Source organism: Gallus gallus, chromosome 21, assembly GCF_016699485.2.
Source record: "Gallus gallus isolate bGalGal1 chromosome 21, bGalGal1.mat.broiler.GRCg7b, whole genome shotgun sequence".
Classification (NCBI taxonomy): domain Eukaryota; kingdom Metazoa; phylum Chordata; class Aves; order Galliformes; family Phasianidae; genus Gallus; species Gallus gallus.
Genome location: NC_052552.1, coordinates 4,161,865 through 4,178,077, shown reverse-complemented (window position 1 = coordinate 4,178,077; position 16,213 = coordinate 4,161,865). Strand labels below are relative to the sequence as shown.

General features: G+C 40.3%; 2 protein-coding genes across 3 annotated transcripts in view; one reads left to right on the top strand and one right to left on the bottom strand.

Annotated features, from left to right (window-relative positions):
- Window positions 1–16,213, top strand: part of MTOR (mechanistic target of rapamycin) — a 62,650-nt gene that overhangs the window by 13,480 nt on the left and 32,957 nt on the right. The window contains exons 20-28 of the mRNA XM_417614.8: window positions 256–342; window positions 694–861; window positions 1,111–1,223; window positions 1,609–1,771; window positions 2,028–2,120; window positions 2,844–2,990; window positions 3,778–3,920; window positions 4,973–5,135; window positions 5,292–5,437. Of these exons, the coding sequence (XP_417614.3) occupies window positions 256–342; window positions 694–861; window positions 1,111–1,223; window positions 1,609–1,771; window positions 2,028–2,120; window positions 2,844–2,990; window positions 3,778–3,920; window positions 4,973–5,135; window positions 5,292–5,437 (1,223 nt within the window). The remainder of the gene's footprint in view (window positions 1–255; window positions 343–693; window positions 862–1,110; window positions 1,224–1,608; window positions 1,772–2,027; window positions 2,121–2,843; window positions 2,991–3,777; window positions 3,921–4,972; window positions 5,136–5,291; window positions 5,438–16,213) is intronic.
- On the bottom strand, window positions 6,650–12,563 carry ANGPTL7 (angiopoietin like 7). Of its 2 annotated transcripts, none has more exons than XM_004947467.5 (5): window positions 11,998–12,563; window positions 10,285–10,388; window positions 9,768–9,962; window positions 8,702–8,900; window positions 6,650–8,164 (listed from the first exon to the last, which is right to left on the bottom strand). In XM_004947467.5, the coding sequence occupies exons 1-5, from the start codon at window positions 12,374–12,376 to the stop codon at window positions 7,995–7,997; spliced, it is 1,047 nt and encodes a 348-aa protein (XP_004947524.1). In that variant the 5' UTR covers window positions 12,377–12,563; the 3' UTR covers window positions 6,650–7,994. The 2 variants fall into 2 exon arrangements, with proteins under 2 accessions (XP_004947524.1, XP_004947525.1); XM_004947468.5 differs by having other exon boundaries at window positions 10,285–10,385.

The following is a 16,213-nucleotide window of genomic DNA, read 5'->3' as shown; positions in this document are numbered from 1 at the left end:
ATAAATTTGCTTACCTAAATATCTATGTGCTTGACTGTATGAGGCTTGGAGCTCATAACATTTTTGATACAAGTTAAAAAAAAAATTAAAAAAACAAAAACCAAACACCACTGCACTGCAGCCACTAAGAATTTAGCCCCACTTCTTGAGCATATGCATGCTATTTGATAAATGAACTTGTGAATTGCTTGTGAAACACAGTTTGCTCTGGTGTTCAAATAACTACCTTGATCACTACCTGTTTCTTCCTCCTAGTTCCTGTTCCAGCAGCTGGGGATGTTGGTGTCCTTTGTGAGAAGTCACATTCGGCCCTATATGGATGAAATTGTCACCCTCATGAGAGTGAGTACAATTTTTAAGACAGTCTTGTACTGTTCAAAAACAGCTTTAACGGGAGGTGTTCTGAGTCCATAAATAGATGGCATTTCACTTCATTTTCACCTACTGTTTGCAAACACATAGAGATTAAGAGAAATCAGTAGCCTAGAGGTTATTTTTAACAGCCCATACTGGAGTCAATGAATGTTTTAAAAATAAACCAAAGCTGCTCACTTATGTAATGAAAGTGTAGGCCCTCCATACAAACTTGAATTTGTGTAGATGCTGTCTCCTACAATCTGCTTTTCTTGTATTGGTGCAACTTTGCTGAAGGAGAACTACTTAATTTTTTTCTGGTTTCTTTTTCTTCTGTAGGACTTCTGGGTCATGAACAACTCCATACAGAGCACAATTATCCTACTTATTGAGCAAATTGTGGTGGCTCTAGGAGGCGAGTTCAAGCTCTATCTGCCTCAGCTCATTCCTCACATGTTACGGGTCTTCATGCATGACAATAGTCAGAGTCGAATTGTCTCTGTCAAGGTGTGTGGGAAGCTGCAACCTGCTGGGTTGCTTTGGGTACTGCCAGGGCAGGTGCAGGCTGTGTGCCTTGTTCTAGAAGGACTTCTGCTGCTTGTGTTGTAGGTGCAATGTTGGCAATGGCTTGGGGTGAAATGCAGCCAGTAGTCTCTTGAAAGCATAAGGTCAAAGCAGCTTTTCTCTGGAGATTGATCTATTTGAAATGCATCTTTCCTGATTTTGAGTCATATTGGGTCTTTTTTTTTTTCCCAGCTATTGAATGCAATCCAGCTCTTTGGAGCTAACCTGGATGACTACCTTCATTTATTACTACCTCCCATTGTAAAGCTGTTTGATGCCCCAGATGCCCCAGTGGTGGCTCGCAAGTAAGTGTTAGTGGCTTTGCAGTCTCTTTTTGACTGTGGCATCCCAGTTCCTCAGTGGTTCCCCTGGCCATGTATAGAGTGAAATAACTCTTAGTTTTCTGTGTTAAATCATTATGGAAGGCTGTTCTCAGTTGGACTTTACAGCACTGTTATTTGTGTAGAGACTATTAACTTTCTGTTCTCACCTGTCAGCATTCTAGTCGCTGCAACTTGCAAGCTGTCCTGCAAGTGAGAGCTGCGTTAATGCTTTTGGTGATATTTTTCCCATTACTTCTGATGCCTAGGATGTCTGAGCATGAATCACTTATGTGTTTTTTTACATTCCATTTCTCCTGTTGTGCCATGAGAGATGAGAAATCTTCCCTTCTTTCTGCTCTGACTTTAGAGCTGCTCTTGAAACGGTGGACCGCTTGACAGAGTCTCTGGATTTTACTGATTATGCTTCACGAATTATTCATCCCATTGTGCGAACACTAGATCAGAGCCCAGAGCTACGAACAACTGCAATGGACACTCTCTCCTCTCTGGTATTCCAGCTGGGAAAGAAGGTAATGCACTTCTAAGGCTTGTAAGCTTACAAATGAAGGAATAGTCCAAAAGATCAAGGCTTTGAAGTTCAATATTTGTGATATAGTGTTTTGGGGTTTTTAAATAAAAGAGTCTTTCCTTCTCTTAGTTGATTCTGGACTCAGGTATTACTACAATTAGACATTCACAATTGGTTTCTTATCAGATCAGTGTAACAGAGGTGGGATTTTACTGCTCTTGGTGAGTAACTAGTTTTTTATGTGTTCCCTTGTGCAGTACCAGATCTTTATCCCGATGGTAAACAAAGTTCTGGTGCGACACAGAATTAACCATCAACGCTACGATGTTCTTATCTGCAGAATTGTAAAGGTTAGTTGAAACGTACGTTGTTGTTTGTATGAAAGTACTTGAGGAATGTTTTCATGTTGAATTTGATGTAGCTGGGAGACTTCAAGATATTCGTAAGGAGAAGAGTAGTTGTTGCTGTATTTATATGTTAAGTATAGATCTGTAAGGAGCCTGAAGTTGGTTGGGAAAATCATTGACAAATGATACCAGTTACTTCCCATAGAAAAATCACTGCAAGTCCTGGATAAGAACTTAAACTTGTAGCCAGTATCATTACTTTTTCTGTTGGAGGTTCTTAAATGTGAATTTCCCCTACTTGTTTCCACAGAGTCAAGACCTAACGCTGAGATAAGAAGGTCTCATTTTCTGTAGTAGGGCCAACATTTCAAAAACTCAATAACTGCTATGTAATTTAGTATAGGACAAGCAGTGCATTGCTGTCCCACATCTAGTAGTGAGATGACTAGAAAGAGTTTATTTTTAAAGTCAAGTTATTCTGCATTGGTGTATTTTGTCCTTTCATATGAGGAGCTATCTTAGTACAAAGTTATCTTAAATATGAAAGGGCTATCATTTGAATTCACTGTGTTATAAGCTGTAATAATCATTATTTTGAAACATAATTGTTTGCTTCACAAACTGAGTTGTAAGATTGGCTAATGCATTGACTATCATCCATTTGATTTGCAGAAAATTGCTTTTATCTGTGTAGGTGTGATCCTCACTGTGAACTGTTTATTGTAGGGCTATACTCTTGCTGATGAGGAGGAGGATCCCCTCATTTATCAACATCGGATGTTGAGAAGCAACCAGGGAGAAACCTTGGCCAGTGGTCCCGTGGAAACAGGTCCTATGAAGAAATTACATGTTAGCACCATCAACCTGCAGAAGGTAAAACTGGAGCTCTGCACAGCATGATGGAGGAGCTATTATATCTAAACTAAGCAGTTTGTTCAGTGCATCTACACATTTCTTTACTTCTCTTTTCTATTGCCAGCTTTGTACAAGGACAAGATCAAGGTGCATTGGAGATTCCCTTTAAAATCAGAGGGTGCTAAGGGACTTAAAGATAGGAGCAGCTGCATTATCGGGCTGTTAAAAACTATGAAGTAATCCTGATGCTTCCTCCTTATGTGAAGTATTAAGAAGGCTTCCTTGATTAAAAGGAGTCATCTGTGGTTTCTAGAGACATCTACTTCAGAGCCTCTGCTTTTTTCTAATCAACCACTGCTGTCAAATCTTACTGTTTATTATATCCTCTTCAAGCTGCTGTGGAACTTAATAGCTACATTAATTTAAACAGTAAACATTTGCAGTGTTCAATGCAGTATCAGGATGGATAGGCTTCAAAATGCTGGACTTAAAAATGTAGTTCTAAATGCATTAAGTATTTTTAAGCTGATGTTTCAACAGTAGCTTCAGCTCTCAATGAGTTTTTGCAAGGAAAGAATTATTAATGTTAAATATTTGCTGTGACAGGAATGAATTTCTTAGAAATAAGACTGATCTACTGCGAATTATTTGGTAACTGTAAATGGATTTCAGAGAATTGAAAAGGGAATCTAGAAATACGATTTGGAGTTATGAAGAAGTAATGCTTCCTTTTGATGGCTTTCTTCTGCTTTTGGACTGTGCTCTGTTTAGATTGGTAGTTAAATTGTTTTGCTTTCTACTGCAGGCCTGGGGAGCAGCAAGAAGAGTCTCCAAAGATGACTGGTTGGAATGGTTAAGAAGACTCAGTTTGGAGCTGCTGAAAGATTCCTCCTCACCATCCTTGCGCTCATGCTGGGCCCTGGCTCAAGCATATAATCCTATGGCTCGGTACAGTAATTATGTCTTTTTCAGATCTCTTGAAATTGCAGATGCAAGCCAGAGGTTATAAGGGAAAAAAAAGTTTCTTAAAAGCTCTTAGGTTCTGTAAATAGAGTTCCTGGGACAAATCAAATAGTTGGCAGCTTGATTTCATTCCCAGCCTTTGCAATTGGCAGCTCCACGATGTGCACAAAATCTTTAGTGGAATTCTGCGTATTAGTCTAGAAATAACATAAGACACATAAAAGTGGAACTGGAGTATGAAATAGTCTCATGGGTCTATTGCGGGTGAATAAAAATTCCATAGAGTGGAGTAAGCTGCTCTGCTTTATTGCAACCAGTACGTCTGGAGAAATGTAGAGTTTCTGTAAGCAGTTGCCCAGTTATCTCTTCATTATGATATATGCTTGTCATCTCAGTACATAAGAATCTGGCTACTGCTGATAGAAAAGCGTTTGCCCTGGTTTAATTTTATGTAAATGTGAGCTTTGTCACTTACGAAATTGAAGAAGAAAGAGTGTGATAAAAGGTCAGCACTTCCTAGGTGGGCAGAGGTAATGCTCCTGTTCCCCATGCATACTTGCAAATGCATCACAAATCCATTTCACAGCATTTCTTTAGAGCACTAGTCGTGACAAGGGCAGTTGCTATCTTTTTTATCACCATTCCTTCTCCCTCCCCAAGATTTGCCACTAATGCAATCTCCAGCTGTTGCAGTCCTCTAGTGAGTTCAGAATGTATCTGTGCACATCTGGTGAAATGCCCGATTATTTTCACTGCATTCATTTATAACCAAAGTCAGATGAGGCCTCATCCTTTGTCACATAAAATACTTGCTAGCAAATGATAGTACTATCTCTTACTATCATATTATCTCATCCTATTATGTATTCTTAAAATGTAGGTCTCAGTATTTGGCACAGAAGCTGCTTTTGTAAGAGCTAACCACTGTTTCACAGGTGGATACATATATGCTCTTTTGTAGCTACCTTTGTTTGCTGTCAAAGACACTTTTTCTCATGAGTAATCTTTTTAATTTTTTTTTTCCTCTCTCTCTTCAGAGATCTCTTCAATGCTGCTTTTGTTTCATGCTGGTCTGAACTGAATGAAGACCAGCAGGATGAGTTGATCCGAAGCATTGAATTGGCCCTGACTTCTCAGGACATTGCAGAGGTCACTCAGACACTGCTGAACTTGGCAGAATTCATGGAGCACAGCGACAAGGTAGACACACTGTTGGACTTTCTAACACTGGCTAGTCAGCAGGTGTCTAGTGCATGGAAAGGATGTGAAGAGTTCATGCATGCTTGCACTTTTTTTTTACTCTCACTTTTTTTTTTTTTTTAATTAATATTCTTTTGATGTATGTGCTCTACCCAGGGTCCACTGCCTTTGAGAGATGATAATGGCATTGTCCTCCTGGGGGAGAGAGCAGCAAAATGTCGAGCATATGCCAAGGCTCTTCACTACAAAGAGCTGGAATTTCAGAAGGGTCCCACTCCAGCCATTCTAGAGTCTCTTATCAGGTAGGACCACAACTGATGAGATTCTTTTGCTCCCACATCACTTCCCATTTTAGGAAACTATTAGGATGAATATGGACAGTTCTTAGAATTTCAGTATCTACCACAAGTCTCTGCTGTAGACTTACCTTCTCTAGCTTGTAGATGTACACTTTTGTCTGCTGAATTCTGCTACAAGAAGCTACAGGAAGCTGAAAAGGTGGGGATTGTTCTGATTTCCTCCCTTACACCTTCAAGTTCAGTATGGGGCTACTTGGAGTGGCTTTAACATAGATTAAAAGGATTTCTATACCTATAAATAAATAAGCCATAACAGTCGAAGCTTTTGACTAACATTTCTGGTCAAATTCTACTCTTTTGGCTTAGGTAGAGCTCATTCTTCATACATCAAATTGAACATACTGTATTGAGTGGGGCAGTGTACTGTTCTGAGCTTTGTCAACAAAAATGATAGAATGGCCTGGGTTGAAAAGGACCACAAAGATCATCTAGTTTCAACCTCCTTGCCTGGGATATATGCACGGTTAGTAACAAAGCAGAGGAAGCTACTGTGCATGTTCTGTAGAAGAGTGGTCATGTGCCCTCTCAAGAGACTCTCCTTCCATTTTCATCTTGCAGTTGCTTTGCTTTGCTGTCTCAGAGTTCAAAAGCTTGACTTGAGAGTGTGCCCACAGAAACTCTAGAACAAAGTGTCATTCAGTGTTGGAATAGAAGTTCTGCTAAAGTGGTTCAATTTCTTTCTTTTTTAAAAGAGATTAAAACTTTAGATCTTTATTGTTATAATTTCAGGAGGCTTTCTGCAATTGCATTGTGATGCACCCCTTCTCTGCTTACCAGCAGTTCTGTTTAGTAATACACCTCTTGGCTTCAGAACTCTGAAGGGTTTGGGTTTGGTACTAAACTACCCGTTTTCAAACATGAATCTATTTCTTATCATGGGAACGTTAATGCTACAATCTTATATAGACAGATTGATTTTGGTTAAACAAAAACTGGCTTTGTCTTTGCAGTAATTTTTCAGTCCTCATAATTCCTTGGAGTTTGCTTCCTTGTTCCCTCCCCACCCTGCTCCCAGCTTCTATTTGATTTGTTTCATCCTTTGTCCTTTCATTTTTCTCAGGAAAAGAAATAGAATTCAGTGTGTCAGTTTGGTCAGTTGTGCAGCTATTGCTTTGTGCACCATAAAGCAAGTTAAAGAGTTGAAATAAATCAGGATTAAAAATGAAAGACAATTTATTAGAAATCTTAAAGTTTAGAAATCTTTCAAATCCTCTTTCTAGACCACAGTTAAAATGGTTCCAGCTATAGTTCCATGCAGCTGAAATTTATAGTATTAATAGTCAAACATTTAATAGTCAGACATACAAAAAGCAATTACTGACACTTCTATCTCCCTTTCCACACAAGACCAAACAATTTAAATTAGATTCAAGTCCTCTTTAAGGTGAATAAAAATAGATATATTAAATATAACTATCTTTTCCAACATATTCAAACAACAATATGGCTATGGGAGGAGTCTTTTTTTAATGTTATTTGCAAGACTGTGTTATAAAAGGGAGAAACAACATAGTGATTTTTCAACATAACATCTCCAGTTAACTTTCAACTGGAGGATCTTCAGGAGGAGATTCTCAGCGTATTAAGTGTGATTTAGTAACTTTTGGATTCTCTGGTGTGTAGTAGTGTTTTGCTTAAGGGTACAGTGATTTCAGGTGTGGGAGTGGAGTTGATTGGTTGGCTGGGTCTGTCTTTTTGCTAACTTGCTATTTTCTTTTTTTTCTTACTGCTTCATAGAACACTTCTTATATATCTTAACATGAACATAATTTGGTGGTGGCCTGAAATGTTGCATTCTAGTTTTATCAGGCTTTGGGAATAAGTATTATATAGGATATGGGATAAATCCTTCCTCCAGGGCACTGTCTGCTGTGTGCAGCTGTCTGTGGGGACAGCAGCAGGAGATGGCAGTAAAACTTCAGGAGAGAACCTGCACGATATTAGCTTATGGAGAATTTCTGGGCTTTGTTCTTCCTTCTGTGGGGATGTAAGCTGAAGAAAGATGCATCAAGAACACTTCTAATTGGTGATTCCCCTCATTTGAGACCATTATGTAGCTTTTGTGATTTGAATCTCTCTTGAAAGGAGTTAAACAGCAATACTTATACTTGACAGATGGAATGGGAACGAGGAGGCTTTCTTTTTGCAGTCTCTGCCTAACTGGTTAGTACATCCCACTAGTTGCAATGCTAGTGAAGACACACCAGGAAGTTTTCTGAAGGTGCTGTAAGTGCAGGAGGTGTTTTGCATTTTGTTCTAACCTATTCTAACACAGTATTTATCCCTTTAGAAAGAATCTTCAGAGGAGGAGATAAGTGTGAGCCCTGATAACACTAGTGGCTGTATCTGGTGTTTGGTGTGCCTTAGTGATTCTGTATGTACATACTATGCATGTTTTGCACATACTAGATGAAGTGGACAATTAAATGGTGGGAGTTGTCAGTTGCCCACCTTCTCTGGAGTGGCATCATGTAGCTGTATGATCAGGTATTGATTTCCTCTATGGTTTGAAGTCTTCTGGCCGGATCTTCATCTCAACCCTTTTTAGGGAGTAGGTTGACCCATGCCATCCATACCAGGTGATACCATCCATGTTCTTGGTGTGTTCTCCTTTGCGGTAGTAAACCCCGTTCAGGTTGGAATCTGTGCAGCAGTTATACCAATATCCACCTTTTCAGAAAACAAATGAGTAGATTCTCAGTGAGCCACTTAAAAACAGGTATGTGTTGTACAAATATCACGATGAATTATTGCTCTGTTGTAAAGAAATCGTCCAGAATGCAGTATTTAATTCTTAGCATCTATGGCCCTGATAGATGGTATTACAGGTAAATTCAAAACTTAACAGAGATACTGAATATAGAAATGCTTTACAGTTAAACAGACAATTTAGCCTGTTAGCTTTTCATTTAGTTGCTCATTCCTCTGGGAGTATTTCTTTGCCATCCTTCTGACTGAGAGCATAGGGCAATGAATTTGTGTTCCTAGTGTGGACATCGGAAGGCCTTTAGAAAAGGTTTCTGGGCTCTGTGACTAAAATGCATTATTTTAGTCAGATGGATGTCAACAATTTTTATTTGCATGTTGCATGGGTTTGAAGAGGAAGTGGGAAAAAATAAAGGGCAAGAGGCAGTGGAGACAGTTATCTTTGTGATAGACAGTCTCGTGTGCTCAACTGGGGACAGGAGGGCATTTGTGTGCGTTTACCTTTGCGGAACTGGGCGCAGTCATCCACGCACTTGTCGTTATCTTTGTCCTTTGTGCTGAAGGCTGTGTTGTTGTGGTACCTCAGGGAGTCACGTCCTGTGTTGCCTGTGTAGTTCCCCACAAACAGACGGTAGCTGTTTAATTCGTTGCTCAGGGTGAATTGCTTATATTGTGCGTAGCGTATGTTACCTTCCCAGTCCTGTCATAAACAGTGAAGAAGAAATAATCCCTATTAGAATGGATACAAAAAGACTCCATGGCCTGTATTTATATACAGTGCACCTTGCGTGTCCTTTCTCAGTCCTTTTTTATGAGTCTTGTCTATCTCAGGAACAGGCTGATGGGACTTCTCTAAGGCAAAGAAAGATACCATATTTCCAAGTCTCTGCACTGGTATCAAACAATATGTGTGGAAACCTTGTTTGTAGCTCTCACATCCAGCAGACTCCTTTGATAGTGTGTGCCTCAAGTCTCTCTCTTTCTTTTTTTTTTTCTCTGAAAGAGCAACTTCTAGACATAAAGCCTTGCAGCTCACTTCTGTTTTACATATCCCATCCCTCAAAACAGTTGTGCTGACTATAAACTAACCCAAACCAGAACCAAGCCCTAAGGAGACAGTAGAAATCAATTTTTTTGGCTAATATAGTGCAAACTCACTTGTGCACGAACCAGAGGGAATTGCTGCAAAGTAGAAGACTTGGCCTCATCTTTATCAGATACCTGAGTGAATGTTTAAATCTGCAGTGGTAACAGTTTGATCTGTCTGCAGTGGATCATACAGGATTCTCTAGAGCTCACATTACTGGAGACATGGTCTACACGGAGATTGAGGTTTGTAACCTTGACTTCTTTACTTGCTGGAGACCGTGGTTTTACTTTGTCCTTGAATCTGTCACTAGGCCCATCCTGCTTCCTTCTATAATTAAAGCATGCAAATTCCTTGGGCCTTCAATAGCAATAAGAGATGGTATCTGCTTTGGAAGAACTACTCCGTACAAAACAAAACAAAAAAACCAAAGCAACAGCCAACAACCTTTGGTTGCTGAAATGGAGAGCTTTTAATTACCTCCAACTCTACCCGCAGAACAGTGGGACGTCGTGAAAGTCGGTAGATGTTTTCATTTCCCAGCCAAAAATCTCCCCGAATATTGCCAAATCCTTCCCTGTATTGTTTCCAGTCCCTATTGAAAGACGTCAGACCAACTTTACGCCTCTGAATGATAGTCCAGCCACCTCCATCTGTCTCCATGTCACAGAACACCTAGAAGAGGAAAAATGCAGTGCTTATGAGGAGATTTAGGAAGTTTGTTTTCAGGTGAAACAAGGCAAGAAACAGTACTGTTCCAGCTTTCACAAGCTGAAGAACTTCCTGTTTTATTTAAAAAGAATTAAAACAAAAAACCAACTGTTATCTGAATATGTTACTGTTTGCCCTTCTTAACTATCCTTTCCTCCCATGTTTGCCCATGTAAAGGTGCTGGCTCAAAGTGCAGGGCATCATAACTCAGTATGCTCTCTCCTTCTCTTTCATTTCTGTATTATATTTCAGAACTTGATGTATGCTGTGTACACTGCATCCTTACCTCCAGATCTGGACTCCCCAGAAATTCATCAGGAGGTAGCTTGTAAACACCAGAGATGCGATAGTTCCTCTGATAAAGTGATGAGCAGTCATAGACAGCATCTACTTGAATCAAAACCATAAAGTAAGAATCTGAGCAGTGAGAATAATGCCCCCTTCCCCCTGAGTCTGGTTTCTTTAAAGCTTAATTTGTAGTACAAGAAATAACTAAGTGAAGAAGACTTCCTACAAGTCTGTATATCTGAAATGGTCCAAAGAGAGGTCTTTACTCCTTTTCACATTGCTACTGTATATGTTTGTGCTGAAAGGTAAGAAGCTATATTTGCTGTCCCCTTCCAATGATAAAGCCATATCCAGTAGAATGGATGCGGGCCTGCTGCCAGGTGCTTCTTTGGTTGTGTGCTTGAACAGGTTAGCTGAGTTTGTGGGTGAGGCATGTTAGCTCATCACTTTTTACACTGGAGCTGTGACAGGCGGTGGCTTTTAGCTGCAGTCAGCCTCTGTAAGCCTCCTTTCCCCCTGTGCAGGAGCTGACTTGGTGCTGGTGATATGCACTGCTTCTGAGGAAGATAAACTAACTGAAGCAAGGCTTTACCTGTTCTGACAGTTTCCAATTTAGTACAGTCTTGATGTGTCTTACCTGGTGTAGTCAGACATGCTTGAATTAAATACCTCCTGGGCTAGTTTCTTGTGTTGTTACTTTTTTCCATGCTTTTACTATATCTCCAATGAATTTCATTCTTGGTGAAATCTCTAAGACCTACTGTAAACAGTGAGTGGTGTGTGAAAGCTGAGCAACTGGAAGTTTCTACAGATTTAGTAAACAGATTTAGAAGTTTTTCCTTTGCATTTAAAGAAACAAAATGTGTGTATGTGTTTTTTTTTTGTTGTTGTTGTTTTTGTTTTTTTTTTCCTGCAAATCCAATCATCCTGAGCAATAACAGTCTAAAAGAAATCTTAAGCTTGTTGAAATCAATTTCTTTTTAAGATAAAAGGCAACAAAAACTGAATGACTCTTTCTTCTAGAAATTGCTTTACAGGTAGCTGAACTACAAAATGCACCTGCATTCCACATTACAAGTCTGTGCAATTGCTGTGTGCATTGAAATCTTCCCCTAGGGAAGAGAAAATCTGAGTGATTTAAATGTGTTTTGGCTAGGCATACATCACCACTTACATGTTCCATCATCTGCACCTTTTGAATTTTAAAGAATTATCATTCAAATAATCTCTTACTCTTGCTCAGAGATCACCACGAAGATGCAATTACAAATCTACAGTAATGCTTGGAAAGCATTTCCTATTGCTTTACCAACTTCTGGTCCCATGTCAGCACTGTGAACTCAAAGGATGTCACTGCCAGAGCCATTTCCTCCCCAAGCCAGCTCTCTTTTTGGATTGGTATTTCAGTGCTCAGAAAGCGAGGCGTAAGACTGAATTAATCACTGCATTAATACATTATCTGTTCAGTTTTTCCACTCTCTGGCAACAAACATGCAGGTATTAAAATACAGCTGGATCTTTGGACTTTTGACATGAAGTCAAATTGCTTTTTTCTTGAGGATCACCTGCCTACAGAAGTATTTTAAGCACATGTATTCAGTACGCAGACTGGATAAGCACGTTAGTGGGACATGCTAGCATTAAGAACTAATCATTAATTCATTTTGTGCATTAAGATGTGGAGCTGGGAGCTTGGAGACTCCCTCCTTACCAGCTGAAGTTTGCGTGACCGTCTGAGCTGCCTGGAGTTGCATGATATCTATCTGGTTGTTCATTTCGGAGTACTTGCTCTCAGCATCAATGAGGCGGGACTCCATCTGCTTGGTGCTTCCTTCCAGCTCCATCACCTGCATGACCACATTCACCCAGTCACCTTCCTGCTTCTTGCTCAGCTCCTGCAGCATTCTGCTCAGGTTGGCTACTTGCAACTTGAGCTCTTTAATCTCATCGCAGCATCCCATCATCTTGGACTGTACGTTCCCATTGATTGTCCTCCTTTTAGGAGGCTTCTGCAGCAGTGCTGGATAGACAGCAACAGACACAGTGATAATGCAGAGCCATGCCAGCTGAACAGTAGATCTTGCTGGCATTTTTGCTTACAGCAACAGAAAACTTCCAACTGACTGCGGGTAGTCTGAATGCAGCTGGGGTATGTATGAAACTTTCTGCAAGTGCTGCAGCAGAATGGTACCTAGCTTTCTTCCAGTGGAGTGAGTCTTTGAAGGTGGAGCCTGAAGAATCAGCCTTTTTTCAGACCCCTCCTGTCAGAGTATGAGCATTCTAAGTCTCTCTCAAAGCATCTTAAATACGTTTTTTCTGTTTACTTCCACCCCCTGAAACTATGTGGAGCTTTCTGGCCCCTCCCAGTTCATCTGTTCGTATCAGGTATTTACTGGGTGAAATTGGAACAGGTTTCAGCCAAGGAAGGTTGGGAAGTGCAGGAGAGACTTCACACGCCTTCAGGACAGAACTGAGTGGGAGAGGGCTAGGAAATGAGGAAAGTTTCCAGTAATTTTTGCCTATTGGATTGTAGCCCTCTTGGTGACTAACTCTGGTACTTCAATAATGTGAGAGCCTTGGAGATGCAGGATGTGAAAAGTCTGTTCTAACAGGATGGGTTATTTTCTTTCTTTTTTTTTTTTTTATTTGGAAAGTTCAAGGAAGGTAACTCCCCTAGAAGGTACCCATAGCTGCAAACACACTGTCCAGGAGTTGCAGGCGTAGAATTATTACTCCCTACAGTATTCCATAATTTAGGGAAGATGTTAACAAATTAATTTGTTTAGCATCCAATTCTCATCTCTCTGGACACTCTTGTCTTGGGGGTGCTTGTTTGCAGACTGCAGTGCTGTTCTTTTTAGATATGGGATATTTAAGGGTGGGGTGTGCAGAAGTCTGCAAAACAGGTAAATCAAACCCCATGCTTCTGTTTGTGCATGGTGGACAAGCAAGAGAAATTAATGCTGAAAGGTGAGCTAATTAAAGTTGACAAGTGATGTGTTTTTTACAGGAATCAATCAGTCTAACTCCAGTGTTATGGAGGCCAGTTTATCGATAAGACTTTAAGAGAGAAAGGTGATCTATGGGTAATTAAAACATCCAGAGTTATATAAAGTGTGGGTTTACGAATAACTTCTAAATGTTTGGACCTTCAGGGTATAAGTCAAGCATCAGCTGGCTGAGATCCCAAGACTTCCCTTCTCCTTCTGTATCCTTTAACAGTTAAAAAGTTGATAATGGTTGTCTGATCCCAAAGTAGAAAAGTTTCATCAGTGGTGCAACCTGTTGCTAAAGGTCTGCAGCTTTTCTTCTAGATCCTTGTGGATCAATTTTTACTGCACAGACAAACTGCCCTGCAATTGCTGTACGTGTGGGTTATTCTCTCTCTGCAAATTGTGAAAACTGACAAAGATAGAAATGAAGGGGTAAATGACTTGTGTGTTTGCTCCTGGGGTAAATGCCATGAAAGTTCTTGGTGTCTAAGAAAACAAAATAAAGCTAATCTTGCTCTTTTTATGAAGAAAATGAGAATAAACACAGCAGAGACATATTATCCCATCTAAAATTCTTTTGCTGGTCCAAAGCAGCTGCAGGATTTTGTTTAATTAAGATGAGAAAAGCATTGGTGATCTCCCATTCTCTTTTAGAGAAATGGGCAACAACAGCTAGCTGGCATAGTTTCTCTTCCTTCTTTACACTTTCAGCTGGATGCTTCAGTTCTGTCTCTGATTTGCAGCACAGCTGGCAAATAGCTTTTCTGCAGAACAGAAATGAGACTCCTCACTCTTCACCAATGTGCAAAGATTGAGGAAGATGAAGGCTTCCAAGCACTGAAGAGGCAGAACATGTTAAAGAGGAAGAGGAGAATCTTCTGGAGATCAGCATCAGAGATCACCAAACAGGCAGCACAGGTGCCTTGAGCTGCACTGTGGGTGACTACCTGTGTGCTGTACTTCAGGCAGAAACCTGAAGTCTGTAGTACCAGCTGGTTAGGCTGCTGTGTGGTGTTGCTGACCTGAGGTATCACCAGAGATAGATGTAAGTACAATTTGATTGAAGCTCAGAGGACACCTCTATTTACAGTAGAGCATTGGCTTCAGTCATGTTGTTGTCATGGGCATTCCAGAAACCTTCCATTGCAAAATTGCTTTTATACTTCAGACCAGAGAGTGCCACTGCACACAGATGAAAGCCTGACCTTTTTGTTCTGTCTCTAATCCTGTCTGAGCCCTCTTCCAGCTGGAGCTTCTGCCATTCCCAGGGGCAAATTCTTCTCAGGCTGCCTGCGATGAGAAACATGTTTTTGTGGAAGCTGGAACAAAGAGCATGACAAGCCCGACTCTGGCTTCCCTACCCCAAAAAGCCACCCTGCTAATGTCCTAGTCTTGTTATATAGGAGACTGATCCTCTCTGCTGCTTCTCTAGCTTACAATAACTCTTTTCTTTGCCTTGTACACTCTGAATTCCCCCACGCTCATGCTTGTGTCACGTGGGGCAGATCTGGAAAAGAGTAACCGTTGTCCTTGCATTCCCTCTTGATTTAAGTTTTAGAAGTATCTAGGATTCAGCCAAGCTCCATGTTGCATCCAGATGTTACAAAACAGTGCAGAAAGGCTTCTGAATCCCTTTTCTAAACTATTTAATTGAAAATGAGACAGCCAGGGTTTTATTTCAGATTCAGTTTCTGAGTTGTATATCCCAATTCTGGACATCTTTCTTTTACATACTTTGGTTTTCCTGAGATGATACTACTTTGTTCTATCATTTTGTTCACTGTAAGGTGTAACTAGCATTATGCAGGATTGGAAAAGCACAAATCTTCACATCTGTCATTGCTTTTGAGGAAGCATTAAGAGAGATTTAGGCAGACATCTCTGTTGGCAGAGGCCTTAGCCTTAATGGAATTTGAGTTTTTTATGTGTTTCAGTGTTGAATCTCTCCCTGTTGCACAGAAGTAGTATTTTGTTATACGTATCAGTGTAAGTTATTTCCAGATAAGATCAACTGTAGAAGTTGACAGTCTATAGGAAATGATTCCATACTTAAAATACTTAAAATAGGACCCTCATTTCAAGTTACTTTGTGGAAAGTGGCATAGCTGTGGGTATAACTAAAGAGAAACTGGTCCCCTGACAGCTGGTAGGTCTCAGTTCTATTTTTGACTTTTCCTTGACATTGATAGGGAAATCCAGTCTTCCATTTTATTTTGTATTTGGAGGTACTCTGCTACACGGTAGCTAAAAAGATGATATCTTAAGGTCAAGAACATGAGGCAAATTTTTTCTAACTTCCTTAAGGATGTTAGGTTTGAAGTGGTTGGGAGGATTAAGTATAAATATCATTACAGTTAGCACGCACCTTGAGATGTTGGTTTATGTTACGTAATTAGAGAACTATATTAATATCGCTCAATTAGAACCAGGTATCTGGCCCTGGAGGGCCAGATTAAATTAGAGATGGGTGTAAATGACTGCCTTCTTTGTAGAGTTTTTCTGGCAGGTGTATGTGAAGCTGAGAGAAGAAATGCTGTGCCCCGTGGCTATTTATTTGGTAGCCAGTCATTGCAAAACCCTTAACACGTATCTGGCAAATGCTTAAATCTAGCATTCCTGGTTCCTGCTGAGATGGCAAAGGCACTCAGCTCTCTCCTGGCAGAGCCCAGAGGTCCATGCTTTGCCAGAGCCCTCTGAAGACCTGCTTTTCGCTTCTAGATGGCCAGGAAGCATGGAAAAGCATGGAACTGTTCACCTGTCTTTTTTGAGATGCATAAATGTCTAATATTCACTTTGCTATTGCTGTACAGTAATGACTTTTGGAAGGGTGAGGATCGGGAGCAGTTAGTCTGGTCTGTAAGCAGTCACTCATTGCAACTGTTTATTGAAAACAGCTCTTTGCTGGCAGTTGTTTTTTTCTGAAGTTCGTTGAAT